A 20073-nucleotide genomic window follows, 5' to 3' on the forward strand; every position below is an offset into this window, starting at 1 on the left:
GATAATGAAGTATAACACTGTAACTAACTAACTTCCATTGTCCCCCTCCCCCCCCTGCCTTCTTTTCTTTTTCTTCTTCTTCTTCTTCTTCTTCTTCTTCTTCTTCTTCTTCTTCTTCTTCTTCTTCTTCTTCCTCCTCTTCCTTTCTCTCCTGCCCCTCTCTAAACAGAGAGAATCCCCTGGTCCAGACCTACTTCAGCGGGGCGGTGACGGGAGAGTCAGCTATGAACACCACCAGTGATGTGGGCAGTCTTGTGGAATACACCTTCAAGGTGAGACACCAACACTTAGCTAACGTCAGCCATGTTGTGGGCAGTCTTGTGGAATACACTTTCAAGGTGAGACACCAACACTTAGCTAACGTCAGCCATGTTGTGGGCTTTGAGTAATGTTTCCCTTGAATTCTGACCTGTAATTGTAGGCGTAACAGTTTTGTGAGGTAATATGTGGTGGAAAGATTTAGCCAATTCTTTATGTAGAACAGACATGCTTTGCTGTCACAGAATGAGGAATCCTGTTTACATTGTATTTCTATTTCCATATCTGTTCTGTTGCCATGTGTCTGTCCTGTGGTGACGTTGATACCACACTCCTACCACCAGGTGTCAGTGGAGGGAGAGCCTCTGGGTGCGCTGGGGACCCTGGCCGTGGAGTTTCAGTGGCCCTTCGAGGTGACCAATGGGAAGTGGCTTCTCTACCTGACTGAGATCGTCACCAAGGGGACAACTGAGACACACTGTGTCCCTCCAGGGGACATCGTCAATCTTCTCAACCTCACGGTGAGTTACCAGAGTCTTTCTGAGGCTCTATATAGGCCACAGAATTATATTGTATCTCTATGGCCAACTGGGACCAGTGTGTTACAAAAACATGATTAAAGCAGTACTCCTCGATCTCTGTTTACACCCACAGTTAATCAGTAATATTTCCAATAAGGAGTACTGTTTGGAACAAAGCAGCCAATAAAACCAGACTTGAACCTGACTCACAAGTCTAAAATAGGCTAAATATTCATTATGGCCTAGATTCAATCAGTTCAACTGTTAACCGGCGATAGCCGACACCCAAATAGCTGATGTTTTGGCGGTGTCGGAGGTGTAACTGCGTTGGAGCTGTCAAATCGGTGATCAGCTGCTCCCCAGCTAACAACAAACGTTTCCACAACTTTAGAGAACGTTCCCATCATAGTCTCATTAGGTCATTAACTAATGTTTTCATAAGAATGTTCCCATGATGTGCAAGGAATGTTTCCAAGAGACCATTCCCTTAATGTCAAATAGAACTTACGCAGAACGTGGTTACCATGTTCACAGAACATAAGATATTAATGTTATAGACACGATTCATGGGAGCGTTGCATGAATATTCATGTGTCCAGTTTTCTGTGGTTTAGGAGAATATTCCATCAACATCCCACCAAACATACAAAGAACATGGTTCCACATTCTCAGAACATAAGGCATTAATGTTCTACATATACATTTTAGTAATTTAGCAGACGCTCGTATCCAGAGCGACTTACAGTACAGTAGTGAGCGCATACATTTTCATACTTTTTTTCCCGTAGACAGGTTAAATGTTCCAAGAACATTTATGTGTCCAGTTTTCTGTGTGTTAGGAGAATCTTCACTCAACGTCCCACCAAACATACACAGAACATGGTTGACATGTTCTCAGAATATACGATATTAATGTTCTAGACACGTTTCATGGGAATTCTGCAAGAACATTCATGTTTCCCCAAAAAATTATTACACATCACATCTTGTTACTGTTGCTGAGCCAATCAGATCTACATAAGTGCGAATGGAGGAGGGGTAGGGTTTCTTCTGGACAGGGCCTAACTAGACTGGTTCAATAAGCACATTCCCTAGAGATATCCCTTATTGGGACCGTGGTTAGGGCATTCGTCATTGGTGCTGGTTGCCTGGGTTTGAGACCTGCTAGGGAGTCACCCTACTCTCACGTTCTAGCAGTTAATGTCATTATTGGCATTTGAATTGCATTTATCAGACATTTAGATTGTTTATATGGAAATGTTGTTAGAACACTTGTAAATATTATTTATGCATCTTCGTTTATTACCATAATGTGTATAGATATCTCCTCTTTCACGCATTTCTGTGCCTTTGTGCACGACCTCCAGATGCTTTTTCAGGTTTGATGTGGTGTTTCTGGAGGAAGAGATCAATGCTGCCTTTGCAGAGTTTGCATTTGACTTAAATGTTGTTCTCTTTCTCCTCGATTAACTCAAAATAATGGGAGCATTTCAATAAGGAAAAGGTTAAGCGGGGTAAGAACACAGCTGCCATCTTCCTTTGATTTTCTGTTTTACAATAGCCTATTGGAAACATGTTAGCCTACAGCATGAATTCCGTTAGTATGAGAAAAGGCTTTAAAAATATACAGTTGAAGTTGGAAGTTTACATACACCTTAGCCAAATACATTTAAACTCAGTTTTTCACAATTCCTGACATTTAATCCTAGTAAAACATCCCTGTCTTAGGTCAGTTAGGATCACCACTTTATTTTAAGAATGTGAAATGTCAGAATAATAGTAGAGAGAATGATTTCTTTCAGCTTTTATTTCTTTCATCACATTCCCAGTGTGTCAGAAGTTTACATGCACTCAATTAGTATTTGGTAGCATTGCCTTTAAATTGTTTAACTTGGGTGAAACATTTTGGGTAGCCTTCCACAAGCTTCCCACAATAAGTTGGGTGAATTTTGGCCCATTCCTCCTGACAGAGCTGGTGTAACTGAGTCAGGTTTGTAGGCCTCCTTGCTCGCACACGCTTTTTCAGTTCTGCCCACACATTTTCTATAGGATTGAGGTCAGGGCTTTGTGATGGCCACTCCAATACCTTGACTTTGTTGTCCTTAAGCCATTTTGCCACAACTTTGGAAGTATGCTTGGGGTCATTGTCCATTTGGAAGACCCATTTGCGACCAAGCTTTAACTTCCTGACTGATGTCTTGAGATGTTGCTTCAATATAGCCACATAATTTTCCTTCCTCATGATGCCATCTATTTTGTGAAGTGCACCAGTCCCTCCTGCAGCAAAGCACCCCCACAGCATGATGCTGCCACCCCCGTGCTTCACGGTTGGGATGGTGTTCTTCGGCTTGCAAGCAACCCCCTTTTTCCTCCAAACATAACGATGGTCATTATGGCCAAACAGTTCTATTTTTGTTTCATCAAACCAGAGGACATTTCTCCAAAAAGTACTATCTTTGTCCCCATGTGCAGTTGCAAACCGTAGTCTGGCTTTTTTATGGCGGTTTTGGAGCAGTGGCTTCTTCCTTGCTGAGCGGCCTTTCAGGTTACGTCGATATAGGTCTCGTCTTACTGTGGATATAGATACTTTTGTACCTGTTTCCTCCAGCATCTTCACAAGGTCCTTTGCTGTTGTTCTGGGATTGATTTGCACTTTTCGCACCAAAGTACATTCATCTCTAGGAGACAGAACGCGTCTCCTTCCTGAGCAGTATGACAGCTGCGTGGTCCCAATGTGTTTATACTTGCGTACTATTGTTTGTACAGATGAACGTGGTACCTTCAGGCGTTTGGAAATTGCTCCCAAGGATGAACCACACTTGTGGAGGTCTACAATTTTTTTCCTATGGCTTTGGCTGATTTCTTTTGATTTTCCCATGATGTCAAGCAAAGAGGCACTGAGTTTGAAGGTAGGCCTTGAAATTCATCCACAGGTACACCTCCAATTGACTCAAATGATGTCAATTAGCCTATCAGAAGCTTCTAAAGCCATTTGATCATTTTCTGGAATTTCCCAAGCTGTTTAAAGGGACAGTCAACTTAGTGTATGTAAACTTCTGAACCACTGGAATTGTGATACAGTGAATTATGTGAAATAATCTGTCTGTAAACAATTGTTGGAAAAATTACTTGTGTCATGCACAAAGTAGATGTCCTAACCGACTTGCCAAAACTATAGTTTGTTAACAAGAAATGTTTGGATTGGTTGAAAAACAAGTTTTAATGACTCCAACCTAAGTGTATGTAAACTTCCGACTTCAACTGTATATATAACACGCTGGTAGAGATATATTTCTGAAAGTAATATACGGCTTACTTGAAAAAGTAACTGTAATAATATTACAGTATTTGAAGACATTAACTCGTTATATTACTCCGTTAATCATAAAAGTAATATACAGTGGGGGAAAAAAGTATTTAGTCAGCCACCAATTGTGCAAGTTCTCCCACTTAAAAAGATGAGAGAGGTCTGTAATTTTCATCATAGGTACACGTTAACTATGACAGACAAAATGAGAAAAAAATATCCAGAAAATCACATTGTAGGATTTTTCATGAATTTATTTGCAAATTATGGTGGAAAATAAGTATTTGGTCAATAACAAAAGTTTCTCAATACTTTGTTATATACCCTTTGTTGGCAATGACACAGGTCAAACGTTTTCTGTAAGTCTTCACAAGGTTTTCACACACTGTTGCTGGTATTTTGGCCCATTCCTCCATGCAGATCTCCTCTAGAGCAGTGATGTTTTGGGGCTGTCGCTGGGCAACACAGACTTTCAACTCCCTCCAAAGATTTTCTATGGGGTTGAGATCTGGAGACTGGCTAGGCCACTCCAGGACCTTGAAATGCTTCTTACGAAGCCACTCCTTCGTTGCCCGGGCGGTGTGTTTGGGATCATTGTCATGCTGAAAGACCCAGCCACGTTTCATCTTCAATGCCCTTGCTGATGGAAGGAGGTTTTCACTCAAAATCTCATGATACATGGCCCCATTCATTCTTTCCTTTACACGGATCAGTCGTACTGGTCCCTTTGCAGAAAAACAGCCCCAAAGCATGATGTTTCCACCCCCATGCTTCACAGTAGGTATGGTGTTCTTTGGATGCAACTCAGCATTCTTTGTCCTCCAAACACGACGAGTTGAGTTTTTACCAAAAAGTTCTATTTTGGTTTCATCTGACCATATGACATTCTCCCAATCCTCTTCTGGATCATCTAAATGCACTCTAGCAAACTTCAGACGGGCCTGGACATGTACTGGCTTAAGCAGGGGGACACGTCTTGCACTGCAGGATTTGAGTCCCTGGCGGCGTAGTGTGTTACTGATGGTAGGCTTTGTTACTTTGGTCCCAGCTCTCTACAGGTCATTCACTAGGTCCCCCCGTGTGGTTCTGGGATTTTTGCTCACCGTTCTTGTGATCATTTTGACCCCACGGGGTGAGATCTTGCGTGGAGCCCCAGATCGAGGGAGATTATCAGTGGTCTTGTATGTCTTCCATTTCCTAATAATTGCTCCCACAGTTGATTTCTTCAAACCAAGCTGCTTACCTATTGCAGATTCAGTCTTCCCAGCCTGGTGCAGGTCTACAATTTTGTTTCTGGTGTCCTTTGACAGCTCTTTGGTCTTGGCCATAGTGGAGTTTGGAGTGTGACTGTTTGAGGTTGTGGACAGGTGTCTTTTATACTGATAACAAGTTCAAACAGGTGCCATTAATACAGGTAACGAGTGGAGGACAGAGGAGCCTCTTAAAGAAGAAGTTACAGGTCTGTGAGAGCCAGAAATCTTGCTTGTTTGTAGGTGACCAAATACTTATTTTCCACCATAATTTGCAAATAAATTCATTAAAAATCCTACAATGTGATTTTCTGGATATTTTTTTCTGAATTTGTCTGTCATAGTTGACGTGTACCTATGATGAAAATTACAGGCCTCTCTCATCTTTTTAAGTGGGAGAACTTGCACAATTGGTGGCTGACTAAATACTTTTTTTCCCCACTGTATTTCCTCCAACATTGGTCTCAAGTGATTCTGTTGCAATTTGTCTATTTTTCCACATTAAAACTTGGAGATGGAACTCTGTGTTGTGTATTGTTTTGATTTAACTGGCATCATCATTGCTTAAATGGCAAATGTGAGAAAGTACAGACATGCTACTGTAAATATACACAGTTCTGATATTCTGAGAATATGGCAACCATGTTCTGAGTATGTTTCTATCAGAAGCAACACTACTGCCTCGGCCATGTTTCAGCAACAAATTAGGAGTGTTACAGATAGAAACGCAATGACGAGAGCTGATGTGATTCCTTATCAGAGACACATGTTTGTTCTACATAGTATATATGTTGTGTGGATTTCAAAAATACGATATAGAGTTCTCTTTGAGATGCTCAGCTATCTAGATTTCTACCGATTCCCATCTTTCAATGAGAAACTAATTTTAATTAGATCAGATAGGTGTGTTGTAACTGTTGCCAAATTAATACATTAACATCTATTGCTAAGAAAGTTAGAGTAGGGTGACTCCACTACCGGGTCTAGAATCCAGGCCACCACCAATGACGAACACCCTAGTTACAGTCCCAATAAGGGATATCTCTAGAGCATGTGTATTGGGTCAGTATAGTTAGGCCCTGTCCAGAAGAAACCCTAACCCCTCCACCCTAGACACTTGTGTGGATCTGAAACAACTTGATACGTTTAAGCAATACGGTGAATGCACTTTGAAGTAAATCTCAGCTCTGTTAAAAGTACACTTAAGAAAAACTTTTATTGATCATAGTGATTCAGGAGTATCATTAAAACAGGTTAATATGCCCCACCAACATTAGACAACTATATAGAAATTCCTTAAATTGTTGTAATAAGAAAAATCAAATCAGTGATGAGAATTGTCAAATTAATTGATAGCTGAAAGAGACATGGTGGCGTAGCAGGACGAAAGCCGTGAACCAAGAGGTTGTGAGTTCAAATACCAGGTGAGGACATGTTAAATAATAATTACTGTATAAATGAACAAGCACAATGTAATCACGTATGTCAAATATGTAAGTTGAAAACACTGTATGTTAATAGCACTGTGTGTGTGTGTAGGTATCTCTAACCTTGCCGACAGACATAAAGAGCTGTGAATGGATCAATGTTTCAACAGTAACGATGTGTAATGACTTTTTTTGAGGGGGAGAATGTTTCTTTGGATCCACGTCCTGACAACTGAAGCACATAAATATTCTTGCAACGTCCCATGAAATGTGTCTAGAACACTAATATTGTATATTCTGAGAACATGGCAATAATGTGCTGTGTATGTTTAGTGGGACATTGGTGGAATATTCTCCTAACCCTCAGAAAACTGGACACATGGATGTTCTTGCAACGTTCCCATGAAACGTGTCTAGAACATTAATATTGTATATTCTGAGAACATGGCAACCATGTTCTGTGTGACATTAAGGGAATGTTCTCCTAACTTTAACACCAAAACATGCTAAAAGGGTTCTCAGAAGGTCTTTGCTAACATAGATAGAATGTTCCCCTAACTAACAGAAAACTGGACACTCAAACATTAGGGGAACATTACGGGTAACATTATAAACATTTTCTCTCTCCCTAGAATTGTTAGCTGGGTCTTGACCATTGTCACGAAGCCACACCCATCCCACTTGCGTTAAAAGTTCAGAACAAGAAAGTGTAGGCTATATAGAAATAATGATGTTAAAATTGTCATAAACAAAATAATGTGGATTACATCGCACATTCCAGGCTGCATTGGGTTTCTCTTCATTCGACTGGCAATGTCCGCTTTCGGTATAATGCCAGGAGACACTTTTGGATTTGACAGTTCTAACGCAGTTCCACCTCCGACACCGCCAAAACAATCGCTATGCGGATGTCGGGTAAAGCAGATCTGATTGAATCGAGCCCATCCGCATCGCGGAAGTTCAGCTTTACACCATGATTGAAATTTAAAGGCAACGTTCCCGCTTTAGCAGAGACCGCATTCATGGGAAACGTTGCATATGTCGGCTCAATCGGAAATTACCTTTACATTTCTGTCTTGGAATCTGTAACGCTTCAGCTATACAGATTGAATAGAGCCTGCACAAATATATTTTGAGAAGTTAGTAGGAGTTATTTCTATTCCAGTAATTAGTGTTGTAACATGATGTAATGTGCTTCTTTGTCTGTCGTCTCTCCTTCTTTGTCTCTTCCTCTTCTACCTTTTCTCCTCTCCTGTCCGTCTCTCTCCCCAGTTGTCCAAGAACAGGAGCAAACGTTCCAAGCGAGGGGTGGAGGGCGAACAGCCTCATATCATCGAGCCGCAGGCGGTCATTACCGTGCTGACTCCTCGTAAAGAGACCTACTATCTGGTGAGGACATTAGACTATTTAACCATAAGTCCATGATCTACCATTTCGGATGCTGTGATCATGGAAGCTCATCCAGACACTAATGTTAATTTAAGGGCTCTAGAAGCACTATTGATGAGCCTTCACTTCAGTCAGTCACAAAAAATAATGGCAAATATAGTGTCTAGTGTCCGGTCCTAATTCTGGGCTTGTTTTTGTTGTGAAGGATTGTTCAAAGTCGACGGCCCGCTGTGTGACATTCACCTGTCCCTTGATCAAGATGTCTACCTCTGCCAAGATCATTGTGAGGTCACGGGTGTGGAACAGTACTATGCTAGAGGTGAGAGGTCAGACATAACAGCAAGACTCTTGGACCAAAAGGGTCAAATTGCCAAATCCGAATAGGGTCATGACTATACCTTTTGGGGTTGTGTGTGTTTGGCAGGACTACAAAAATGCTTTGAGGATTGAGGTTAGAGGTCAGGCCACACTGAAACTTGTGACGGACAACCCCACCATCAAGATGGAAAGTGAGACCAGAGAGGTTAGTGTCGTAATGATGATGATGATGATAATGGTTAAGGATGATGATGTCACAAAGTGCTTCTACATCTGCATTGCTTGCTGTTTGGGGTTTTAGGTTGGGTTTCTGTATAGCACTTTGTGACATCTGCTGATGTAAAAAGGGCTTTATAAATAAAATGTGATTGATTGATTGATAGACGAATGGTCTTTTTACTATAGTATGGATGATATGGATATTGCTCATAATATTCCCCTGTGTCTCTCTCTCTCTCTCTCTCTCTCTCTGTCTCTCTCATTTCTATCCTCCAGTTCAGAGTGGACATTGACCCAGTTCTTGGGGTGGAGACACCTTACGAGGTTCCCCTGTGGATCATCATCGTTGCCGTGGGAGCAGGGATCCTGCTGTTAGGAATCATCAGCATCATACTATGGAAGGTGAGAACCCTAAGGACTTTCTGATCAATAACTATACTATAACTATACTATTTGTGGCTATCATGTTTGAATGTAAACCTGTTATGACATGCCTGTTGTACACAGCTTGCTTGCAATAGTATCCTGTTTACTCCAATGCACCAGTAAAATAAATTATTCTATGTAGCCTACATGTGTGACTGCCTTTTCATATTGACTGTATTTGTATGAAGTATGTTATACTGTACCTATCAGTAATACTCCATTGAACTCAACTACGCTAGCTGGCTAGTTTTAGCATGCTACTGCTAGCGAATAGCCTACAGTATAAGTGCTGCCCCATTAAACTCAATAGCGCTAGCTCGCTACCGCTAGCTAGCCGTTAGCTTCTCCATGTAGCTCCAGTCTAACTGTACCGCGTGATCCCCCAGTGTGGCTTCTTCAGGAGGGCCAGCAGGAGGGAGATGTACGAGGCCAAAGGCCAGAAGGCTGAGATGAAGAGCCAGCCCTCAGAGACGGAGAGGCTGACTGAGGACTACTGAGACAGGAGAGGCCCCCACTGAGGGGCCATGCTACACTCCACTAGGGCTCCTGGGTAATGCAGTCCTCCGGCCTCCGCCACGGGCAGCATCTAGCACACTAGACATAACGCCTTGTAGATTGTGGGATGTAGTTGGTTGTAGGCTAGTAATGTGTATAAGGGGAATTTGGATTTCTTCCATACTAACTTTTCCTCATTGTCAATTCTAACTAGCTTTTGTGTCTCCCTTCTTTTTCAGGCTGATAGAGTGTACTGTACCAAACATTTTCTCCTTGTCTTTTCTACCGTATTTACTAAGTATCTATTCTACAGCATCTCTCACTCTCCTGATGAATGACTTTACTCTCTCTCCTCTTCAATCGCTTTTTTCCTCTATGGGAAAATGTATTTCTTGTACTAACATAAATTGTCTAACTTTGTCTAATTCCTGAGTTTAGCCTCCAGATTTTCCAATTCTTACATAAATGATCAACAGTTCAACACTATATGGCTTTCCCTAATGCTGTGTTGTCTGCCTGTCTGTCTTCCCAACAGCTTGGCTTCTTCAAGCGAGCCATCTACTACCGGATAATGCCAAAGTACCATGGAGTGAAAATCCGTAAGGAGGAGCGCTACCAGTTTAACATGGGCTTCCAGCCGGAGGATCCGGGCAAGAAGTACTGGATCACCAACTGGACAGAGATGCAACGTTACTACTACTGAAACCCTGACCTATGACCCTGAACTCTGAACTCTTGACCCCTGCCAAAGTTCAGAAGCATTGTGATGGAAGGACACAAGGGTTTCTGGGATGTCACACAACTTGGAGGGCACAGCACACAGACCAACTGTGAATACTGACCACATTGATTCTGGAACGTTTCTCCCCTGTGTATAAGTCTCTGTAGATTTCATCAAAATATTTTTTGTTCTTTTTTTGTGCAATATGCCAAATATTCTGTTTCAGAAATTGCTATGTTTAAAGTATTTTGATGAAAGCAGTGTTGTACATTGAAAGTGTGTTTAAAAATCCCAGTTTGGTTGTAAATTGATTTATTTTCGTACCACTGCATATTTAAGTACTGAAAAAGAAATACCTTTGCATGTATATCTTTCTTCCAAATGATCTATTTGCAAGTTCCTGAGCAAAGTTGTTTTTTGTCGTCACTGTTTCCTTTTTTAATCAGGTGAATGAGTCTGTAGAGAGTCTGTAAAAATTATTATTGAATGTAAATGTACTTGTCCATGTTCCTTTCGTATCTCTTTGTTTTAGAATGTCACTGATTGTCAGTGGTTTAGCGATGATGTCACTACAACAGTAGTTTGGGAGATTATTTTGAACTGTGCAGAGCTTTATTGATCATCTGGATGACTTTGTTATGACAGAACAACAACAGTGCCTTAAAAGAGATGGATTCAGTGTTGACACTTATACAGTGCCTTCAGGAAGTATTCATACCCCTTGACTTATTCCACATTTTGTTGTGTTACATGTATGAAATCAAAATGGATTAAATAAATAAACATTCTCACCCATCTACACACAAAACCCCATAATGACAATGGGAAAACATGTTTTTAGAAATGTTTGCTAATTTATTGGAAATTAAATACAGAAATATCTCATTTACGTTTTTTAAGTATTCATCTCATTTAAGTATTCACACCCCTGGGTCAATACATGTTAGAATCACTTTTGGCAGCGATTACAGCTGTGAGTCTTTCTGGGTAAGTCTCTAAGAGCTTTGCACACCTGGATTTTACTTGCGCATGATTATTTTTAAAATTCTTCAAGCTCTGTCAAGTTGGTTGTTGATCACTGCTAGACAAGTCTTACCATATATTTTCAAGCCGATTTAAGTCAAAACTGTAACTAGGCCACTCAGGAACATTCAATGTTGTCTTGGTAAGCAACTCCAGTGTATTGTGTTTTAGGTCCTCTAGGATTTTGCATGTGCTTAGCTCTATTCCGTTTCTTTTTATCCTAAAAAACTCCCTAGTCCTTGCCGACAAGCATACCCATAACATGATGCAGCAACCACCATGCTTGAAAAATATGTGGTACTCAATGATGTGTTGGATTTGCCCGCAACATAACGCTTCGTATTCAGGAAATAAAGTTAATTTCTTTGCCAATTTTTCTGCTGTTTTACTTTAGTGCCTTGTTGCAAACACAATGCATGTTTTGGAATATTTTTTATTCTGTACATGCTTCCTTCTTTTCACTTTGTCATTTAGGTTAGTATTGTGGAGTAACCACAATGTTGTTGACCCATCCTCAGTTTTCTCCTATCACAGCCATTTAACTCTGGAACTGTTTTAAAGTCACAATTGGCCTCATGCTGAAATCCCTGAGCGGTTTTCTTCCTCTCCGGCAACTGAGTTAGGAAGAACGCCTGTATCTTTGTAGTGACTGGGTGAATTGGTACACTATCCAATGTGTAATTCATAACTTCACCATGCTCAAAGGGATATTCAATGTCTGCTTTTTTTTTTTTTTTACCCATCTACCAATAGGTGCCCTTCTTTGCGAGGCATTGGGAAACCTCCCTGGTCTTTGTGGTATAATCTGTGTTTGAAATGCACTGCTTGACTGAGGGACCTTACAGATAATTGTATGTGTGGGGTACAGATATAAGGCAGTCATTCAGAAATGTTCAAGTTAAACACTATCGACATCGACAGATTTTTCACCTGGTTGGCTCGGGGATTAGAACCAGCAACCTTTCGGTTACTGGCACAACGCTCTTAACCACTAAGCTACCTGCCGCCACCACATTATGTGGTATTGTGTGTAGGACAGTGACACACAATCTCAATTTATTCAATTTTAAATTCAGGTTGTAACACAACAAAATGTGGAAAAAGTCAACGGGTGTGAATACTTTCTGAAGGCACTGTATGTATGTGGATTGCAGTACCCCCCAGTGCAGGGTCAAGCAGTTTAATATTGGTGCACTGCACACAGGAAAATTGTATCTGCACAGCTTTAGACAAATAGTATATTTGCAGGGTTTAAAGTTAGAGTTTAAAGTCCCTGTTATTTCCAGTAGATCTTGGATAGACAGAAAGCACATTACATAAGGGAAATTAGAAAAATAAGTTGTATGAAAGCAGGTTAACGTTTTTCGTCATGAATCTTGTTGTGGAGGCTGCTCTGCAGAGTGGTCACTAACTACACAGCCACAAAGTCATACAATCGGATTTTAAACCTAACCTTAACCTTAACCACACTATTAACCCTAATGCCTAACCCTAACCTTAAATTAAGACCAAAAAGCTAATTTTTGTTTTCCTGAAATTCTACAATATAATATTTTGATATATTATTTTACAATATAATATAATAATTTGACTTTGTAGCTGGCCTCTAAGGAGAAATTGCTTTGTTCTGCCTCAAGGACAAGACTCATGACAAATGTTCACCTGCGGTATGAAATGGCAGTACAGTCGTGGTCAAACGTTTTGAGAATGACACAAATACTAATTTTCACAAAGTCTGCTGCCTCAGTTTTGATGATGGCAATTTGCATATACTCCAGAATGTCATGAAGCGTGATCAGATAAATTGCAAAGTCCCTCTTTGCCATGAAAATGAACTTAATCCCCAAAAAACATTTCCACTGCATTTCAGCCCTGTCACAAAAGGACCAGCTGCCATCATGTCAGTGATTCTCTTATTAACACAGGTGAGAGTGTTGACGAGGACAAGGCTGGAGATCACTCTGTCATGCTGATTGAGTTAAAATAACAGACTGGAAGCTTTAAAAGGAGGGTGGTGCTTGAAATCATTGTTCTTCCTCTGTTAACCATGGTAACCTGCAAGGAAACACATGCCGTCATCATTGCTTTGCAAAAAAAGGGCTTCACAGGCAAGGATATTGCTGCTAGTAAGATTGCACCTAAATCGACCATTTATCGGATCATCAAGAACATCAAGGAGAGAGGTTCAATTGTTGTGAAGAAGGCGTCAGGGCACCCAAGAAAGTCCAGCAAGCGCCAGGACCGTCTCCTAAAGTTGATTCAGCTGCGGGATCGGGCACCACCAGTGCAGAGCTTGCTCAGGAATGGCAGCAGGCAGGTGTGAGTGCATCTGCACGCACAGTGAGGCAAATACTTTTGGAGGATGGCCTGGTGTCAAGAAGGGCAGCAAAGAAGCCACTTCTCTCCAGGAAAAACATCAGGGACAGACTGATATTCTGCAAAAGGTACAGGGATTGGACTGCTGAGGACAGGGGTAAAGTCATTTTCTCTGATGAATCCCCTTTCCGATTGTTTGGGGCATCCGGAAAACACCTTGTCCGGAGAAGACAAGGTGAGCGCTACCATCAGTCCAGTGTCATGCCAACAGTAAAGCATCCTGAGACCATTCATGTGTGGGGTTGCTTCTCAGCCAAGGGATTGGGCTCACTCACAATTTTGCCTAAGAACACAGCCATGAATAAAGAATGGTACCAACACATCCTCGAGAGCAACTTCTCCCAACCATCCAAGAACAGTTTTCTGACGACCAATGCCTTTTCCAGCATGATGGAGCACCTTGCCATAAGGCAAAAGTGATAACTAAGTGGCTCGGGGAACAAAACATCGAAACTTTGGGTCCATGGCCAGGAAACTCCCCAGACCTTAATCCCATTGAGAACTGGTGGTCGATCCTCAAGACAAACAAATTCCCACAAATTCTGACAAACTCCAAGCATTGATTATGCAAGAATGGGCTGCCATCAGTCAGGATGTGGCCCAGAAGTTAATTGACAGCATGCCAGGGCGGATTACAGAGGTCTTGAAAAAGAAGGGTCAACACTGCAAATATTGACTCTTTGCATAAACTTAATGTAATTGTCAATAAAAACCTTTGACACTTATGGAATGCTTGTAATTATACTTCAGTATACCATAGTAACATCTGACAAAAATATATCATAACACTGAAGCAGCGAACTTTGTGAAGACCAATACATGTGTCATTCTCAAAACTTTTGACCACGACTGTCCATACTGTACGTGACTCTACTAGCCTTATCCATCCTCTGCATATCTACTTCTCACAATGGCTCCTAAGCACTCCAGCATGACATAGAATAGCCTAGTAGTTGCTTGTTTTTATGCTCCATCTTTGGAACTAGCCAATATTCAGTGGTGGGATGGGATGTTTGTAGTGAACTTGAATTGTGAATGGCCGACAGGAGATGAACACTTCTCTAAATGATTATTTATTTTACTGAACTGTGTGGTTACGACAGTAGAGTAGAGAGTAGGTTGTTCAAGTTGTAATCATATAGAGGGAGTCGTAACACTGAACTTAATGTACAGGTCTTTGGCCTGCCATGAGATTACTGTACGTGACAGCAATGTCAGCGGGCTACAGACACTACACTTAGGGCTCTATTCAATCCGTATCGTGGAAGTTCAGCGTTACAGTGTGATTTACATTTAAAGGCAATGTTCCCGCGTTAGCGGAGACTGCATTCACGGTAAACGCTGTACCACACAGTGTACTGTAGATTGTGAGCGTGAGCAACAGGATTTTATGGATTCTCTTAGTAAGTTACCCTAGTGTGTGAATGACTGACTGTTTGAATGACTGCGTTTCTCCTGAATCATTTACATAGTAACATTTTACTTGTGTGGTTTCTTCCGTCGTTCATTACTGTGCTTCATATTGTGAAGTTATTTGGAATGTTTGGTAGGCAGCAGAGCATTTCTTGTTGTGGTCAACCTGCATCACTAATGCCCACAGAGCATTTCTCAGTCAACAGAGTGTAGACAGCTACTGGAGTGGTTACACAACTGTCTGGTTGCATACCAAAAGGCACCCTATTCCCTACATAGTGCACTACTTTTGACAGTGGTGTAAAGTAATTAATTAAAAATACTTTAAAGTACTACTTAAGTCGTTTTTTGGGTATCTATACTTTACTGTTTATATTTTTTACAACTTTTACTTCACTACATTCCTTAAAGAAAATAATGTACTTTTTACTCCATACACTTTCCCTGACACCCAAAAGTACTCGTTACATTTTGAACGCTTAGCAGCACAGGAAAATGGTCCAATTCACACAGTTATTAAGAGAACATCCCTGGTTATCCCTACTGCCTCTGATCTGGTGGACTCACTAAACACAAATGTTTCATTTGTAAATTATGTCTGAGTGTTGGAGTGTGCCCCTGGCTATCCGTAAATAAAATAAACATGAAAACTGTGCTGTCTGGTTTGCTTAATATTTTATACTTTTACTTTTGATAATTAAGTATATTTTAGCAATTACATTTACTTTTGATACTTACAGTGCCTTCGGAAAGTATTCAGACCCCTTGACTTTTTCCACATTTTGTTACGTTACAGCCTTATTCTAAAATGTATTAAATAAATGTTTTCCCTCAGCAATCTACACACAATACCCCATAATGACAAAGCGAAAACAGATTTGAGAAATGTTTGCAAATGTATTAAAAATAAAAAACAGAAATACCTTATTTTACATAATTATTCAGACCCTTTGCTATGAGACTCGAAATTGAGCTCAGGTGCATCCTGTTTCCATTGATCATCCTTGTCCACCTGTTGTAAATTCAATTGATTGGACATGATTTGGAAAGGCACACACCTGTCTATATAAGGTCCCACTGTTGACAGTGCATGTCAGAGCAAAAACCAAGCCATGAGTTCCAAGGAATTGTCCGTAGAGCTCCGAGACAGGATTGTGTTGAGGCACAGATCTGGGGATGGGTACCAAAAAAATTGGCAGCATTGAAGGTCCCCAAGAACACAGTGGCCTCCATCATTCTTAAATGGAAGAAGTTAGATTGATGAGAAAAAACAACAATTTATTACATTTTAGAATAAGGCTGTAACGTAACTAAATGTGGATAAAGTCAAGGGGTCTGAATACTTTCCGAATGCACTGTAAGTATATTTAAACCAAATACTTTTAGACTTTTACACAAGTAGTATTTTACTGGGTGACTTTCACTTTTACTCAAGTATGACCATTGGGTACTTTTTCCACTAATGACATTTGACCAGACCTTATGGGCCTTGGTCAAAAGTAATGCAATAAATAGGGGATATCCATTTGGTATGCAGCCAGACAGTTGTGTGCCTACTACATTAGCCATCACCTGAGGCACCAGAGATATTCTGCGAAGAGATTCTTTAACTGGTCATCTGTAGTCGTTGCTACAGAGGTTCCATTGACTCGCACAGTGGCTGGGGAGGGAGGGGGGATGTTTAGTGGTGTTATTTTATACCATGCTGTTTCAATGTACTGTAATTAAACAGCTTATACCCCTTATTACTACCCGTTATTTGATTGAATATATCACTTGTTATTACCGGCACGATTGACCACATTAATATGTAATTGTTTTATCCAGCTTATCTTGCCACACAGAACCTCATTGACCAATGAATACAGAGCAAATTTACATTTCTCTCTCTTTATTCTCGAAAGGCAGAGTATTCACTGATAAAATCAAATATTTCCAAAAACAATGCATACACAATAATTACTTTACAATCAGTTGAAACATTTGTTCCCCAGGCTCGGCGTTTCGAATATTACAAATAAATTACAAAACTGTTAAGATTCTTTGTTCTTTGCATAGTCAAAATTATTTTGACTCCAAATGTATACAATAAATATACAAGACATCCAACATAGGAGAGAAGCAGACAAAATAATAAACAAAACCAATCAGGATGCAAGGTACAAACAAACGCTGATGATGACACTGCTGTTACCGGGTGAAGGTGATCTTCCCATTAGGCTAGTAAGTGCAGCCTCACTTCAGCTCCAGCTCAGATGAGGACAGATTATTCCGTTTTGATTTCTTGTACTTGTAGCCCAGGAGGATGGTGGCCACTAGGAGCACAAGGCCCAGGACCAGTAGGACCCACTGGCCTGCTGCAGCTGCTGCACCATCCAGACTCATGCCCAGAAAATCCACTTTACCATTATCTGGGACTGGGATTGGGGCTGGGGGGGATGTGTCTGAGCCATCACCTGGGGAACACACACACAGAGGTGAGTGAGGCGAATCAGAAGACTTACTCTTATCCTGTTTCAATCTAGTACTAGGCTTAAATTAATGAACAACAGAGACGGAATGCAATATTACATTTTATTAAATAGGTTGGGGAATGGCCTCATCTCCGAGGAATGATCATTGGATCCAGATGACAGGTAGCCGTCTGGGAGGAGTTCCAATGACGGGCCTTAAAAGAAAAGATTCACCCATTTTGAATGTTTTATCATATTTGTACATCTCTGGGTGATGTTCTATCGATTTCCAGGGTCATTTCATGTTTTCATGTGTATCTGAGCTATTCCCCATTCAAGCAGGCAGAAATACAGCCGATATGACGAGTTTTGCATTATATAAAAATTACCACGGGAATCGCTAGAACTATACAAATACAATATAACATTGAAAATGGGTGAATCTTTCCTTTAAAAAGGTAGACTCAGCGATATGACGTAGATGCAGAAAGAAAACAGCATTGTGGGTAAATTTCCGCAACAACTAAGAGCGTTGTAGGGCGAGGCTCAACTTCTCTACTGTTTTGTTGCCCTGGCTTCCACGCTGTAAACAGCGTGAAACGAACATGTGCACATGCATAGACACTGTGTGTGAAGTCGTGTATCTCGCTCATCTCAATATTTGCGGTGCTGCTCGTGGCAACGTAATTTTGCTGAGTCTACCTTTAATATTATAGCTGGTGGTGGTGGTGGGGAGGTGGAGGGTTTTCGTTAACTTTAGTTGTAACACGCAAGTGAAAGAACATGGGTAAGTTTGACATACAAATACATCCCAAGATTTACGCCCATTGGTGGAGAGAGAGAAAAGGGATGTACCCATAGGTAAACAACAAGCGTAAGGAATGTGCATTATTGTGCCGTGCTCAAAGGCTAAAAAGGTATATGGGTGAATGACATTCCACACATGGCAAAATAGAAAAAGAGAAGATGAAACAAGACATATGCTGATGATACGTTTGTATACATTCCCACTATGCCCCTAGAATAGGAAACAATGTGAATTATGTTGTACTTACTGGATAAAGTTAAAGAGCATTCAGACCAGCCTTACTGATTGAACCTGGGTAAACTACACTGAACAAAAATATAAAACGCAACATGCAATAATTTCAAAGATTTTACTGAGTTACAGTTCATAAGGAAATCAGTCAATTCAAATAAATTCTTTAGGTCCTAATCTATGGATTTCACGTCTGGCAATACAGATATGCATCTGTTGGTCACAGATACCTTTTTAAAAAGGTAGGGGCGTTGATCAGAAAACTAGACAGTATCTTGTGTAACCACCATTTGCCTCATGCAGCGCGACACATCTCCTTCACATATAGTTGATCAGGCTGTTGATTGTCGCCTGTGGAATGTTGTCCCACTCCTCTTCAATGGCTGTGCAAAGTTGCTGGATATTGGCGGGAACTGCAACACGCTGTCATACACGTCGATCCTGAGCATCCCAAACATGCTCAATGGGTGACATGTCTGGTGAGTATGCAGGCTATGGAAGAACTGGGACATTTTCAGCTTCCAGGAATTGTGTACAGATCCTTGCGACAATGGCACGACAATGGGCCTCAGGATCTCGTCACAGTATCTCTGTGCATTCAAATTACCATCAATAAAATGCAATTGTGTTCATTGTCCGTAGCTTATGCCTGCCCATAACATAACCCCACCTCCACCATGGGGCACTCTATTCACAACGTTGACATCAGCAAACCGCTCGCCCACATGACGCCATACACGTGGTCTGCGGTTGTGAGGCCGGTAGGACATTGAATTTTCAAATTCGCATATGCCGTTTCGTGGAGGCTGCCATCTGCATTACAGAGCCCATAACGCTTGCACACTAGCACTCACTGTACACTAGAGCCCAGCGCGAGCAGCAATGATGTCATCACATCTTCCAAATACAGTTGAAGTCAGATGTTTACATACACCTTAGCCAAATACATTTAAACTCAGTTTTTCACAATTCCTGACATTTAATCCTAGTAAAAATTCCCTGTCTTAGGTCAGTTAGGATCACTTTATTTTAAGAATGTGAAATGTCAGAATAATAGTAGAGAGCTTTTATTTCTTTCATCACATTCCCAGTGGGTAAGAAGTTTACATACTTGCTGATTTCTTTTGATTTTCCCATGATGTCAAGCAAAGAGGCACTGAGTTTGAAAGTAGGCCTTGAAATACATCCACAGGTACACCTCCAATTGACTCAAATGATGTCAAGTAGCCTATCAGAAGCTTCTAAAGCCATGAGATCATTTTCTGGAATTTTCCAAGCTGTTTAAAGGCACAGTCAACTTAGTGTATGTAAACTTCTGCCCCACTGGAATTGTGATACAGTGAATTATAAGTGAAATAATCTGTCTGTAAACAATTGTTGGAAAAATTACTTGTGTCATGCACAAAGTAGATAGATAGCCAAAACTATAGTTTGTTAA

General features: G+C 40.8%; 2 protein-coding genes across 2 annotated transcripts in view; one reads left to right on the plus strand and one right to left on the minus strand.

Annotated features, from left to right (window-relative positions):
- The window catches only part of itga3b (integrin, alpha 3b), a gene marked incomplete at its 5' end in the record, with an annotated part of 57365 nt that extends 45641 nt beyond the window's left edge, over positions 1–11724 (plus strand). Inside the window, 8 exons of the mRNA XM_084165060.1 lie at positions 170–272; positions 603–779; positions 8036–8152; positions 8358–8471; positions 8577–8675; positions 8966–9091; positions 9502–9665; positions 10146–11724. Of these exons, the coding sequence (XP_084021186.1) occupies positions 170–272; positions 603–779; positions 8036–8152; positions 8358–8471; positions 8577–8675; positions 8966–9091; positions 9502–9612 (847 nt within the window). The 3' untranslated portion in view covers positions 9613–9665; positions 10146–11724. The remainder of the gene's footprint in view (positions 1–169; positions 273–602; positions 780–8035; positions 8153–8357; positions 8472–8576; positions 8676–8965; positions 9092–9501; positions 9666–10145) is intronic.
- Positions 11725–17378: 5654 nt separating this feature from the next.
- LOC311144938 (angiotensin-converting enzyme-like) overlaps positions 17379–20073 on the minus strand; it is a gene marked incomplete at both ends in the record, with an annotated part of 40546 nt that continues 37851 nt past the window's right edge. Inside the window, one exon of the mRNA XM_084181124.1 lies at positions 17379–17599. Coding sequence (XP_084037250.1) covers positions 17379–17599 — 221 coding nt within the window. The remainder of the gene's footprint in view (positions 17600–20073) is intronic.

The sequence above is a fragment of the Coregonus lavaretus genome (assembly GCF_964263955.1).
Source record: "Coregonus lavaretus genome assembly, chromosome: 1".
In the NCBI taxonomy this organism is placed as follows: Eukaryota; Metazoa; Chordata; class Actinopteri; order Salmoniformes; family Salmonidae; genus Coregonus; species Coregonus lavaretus.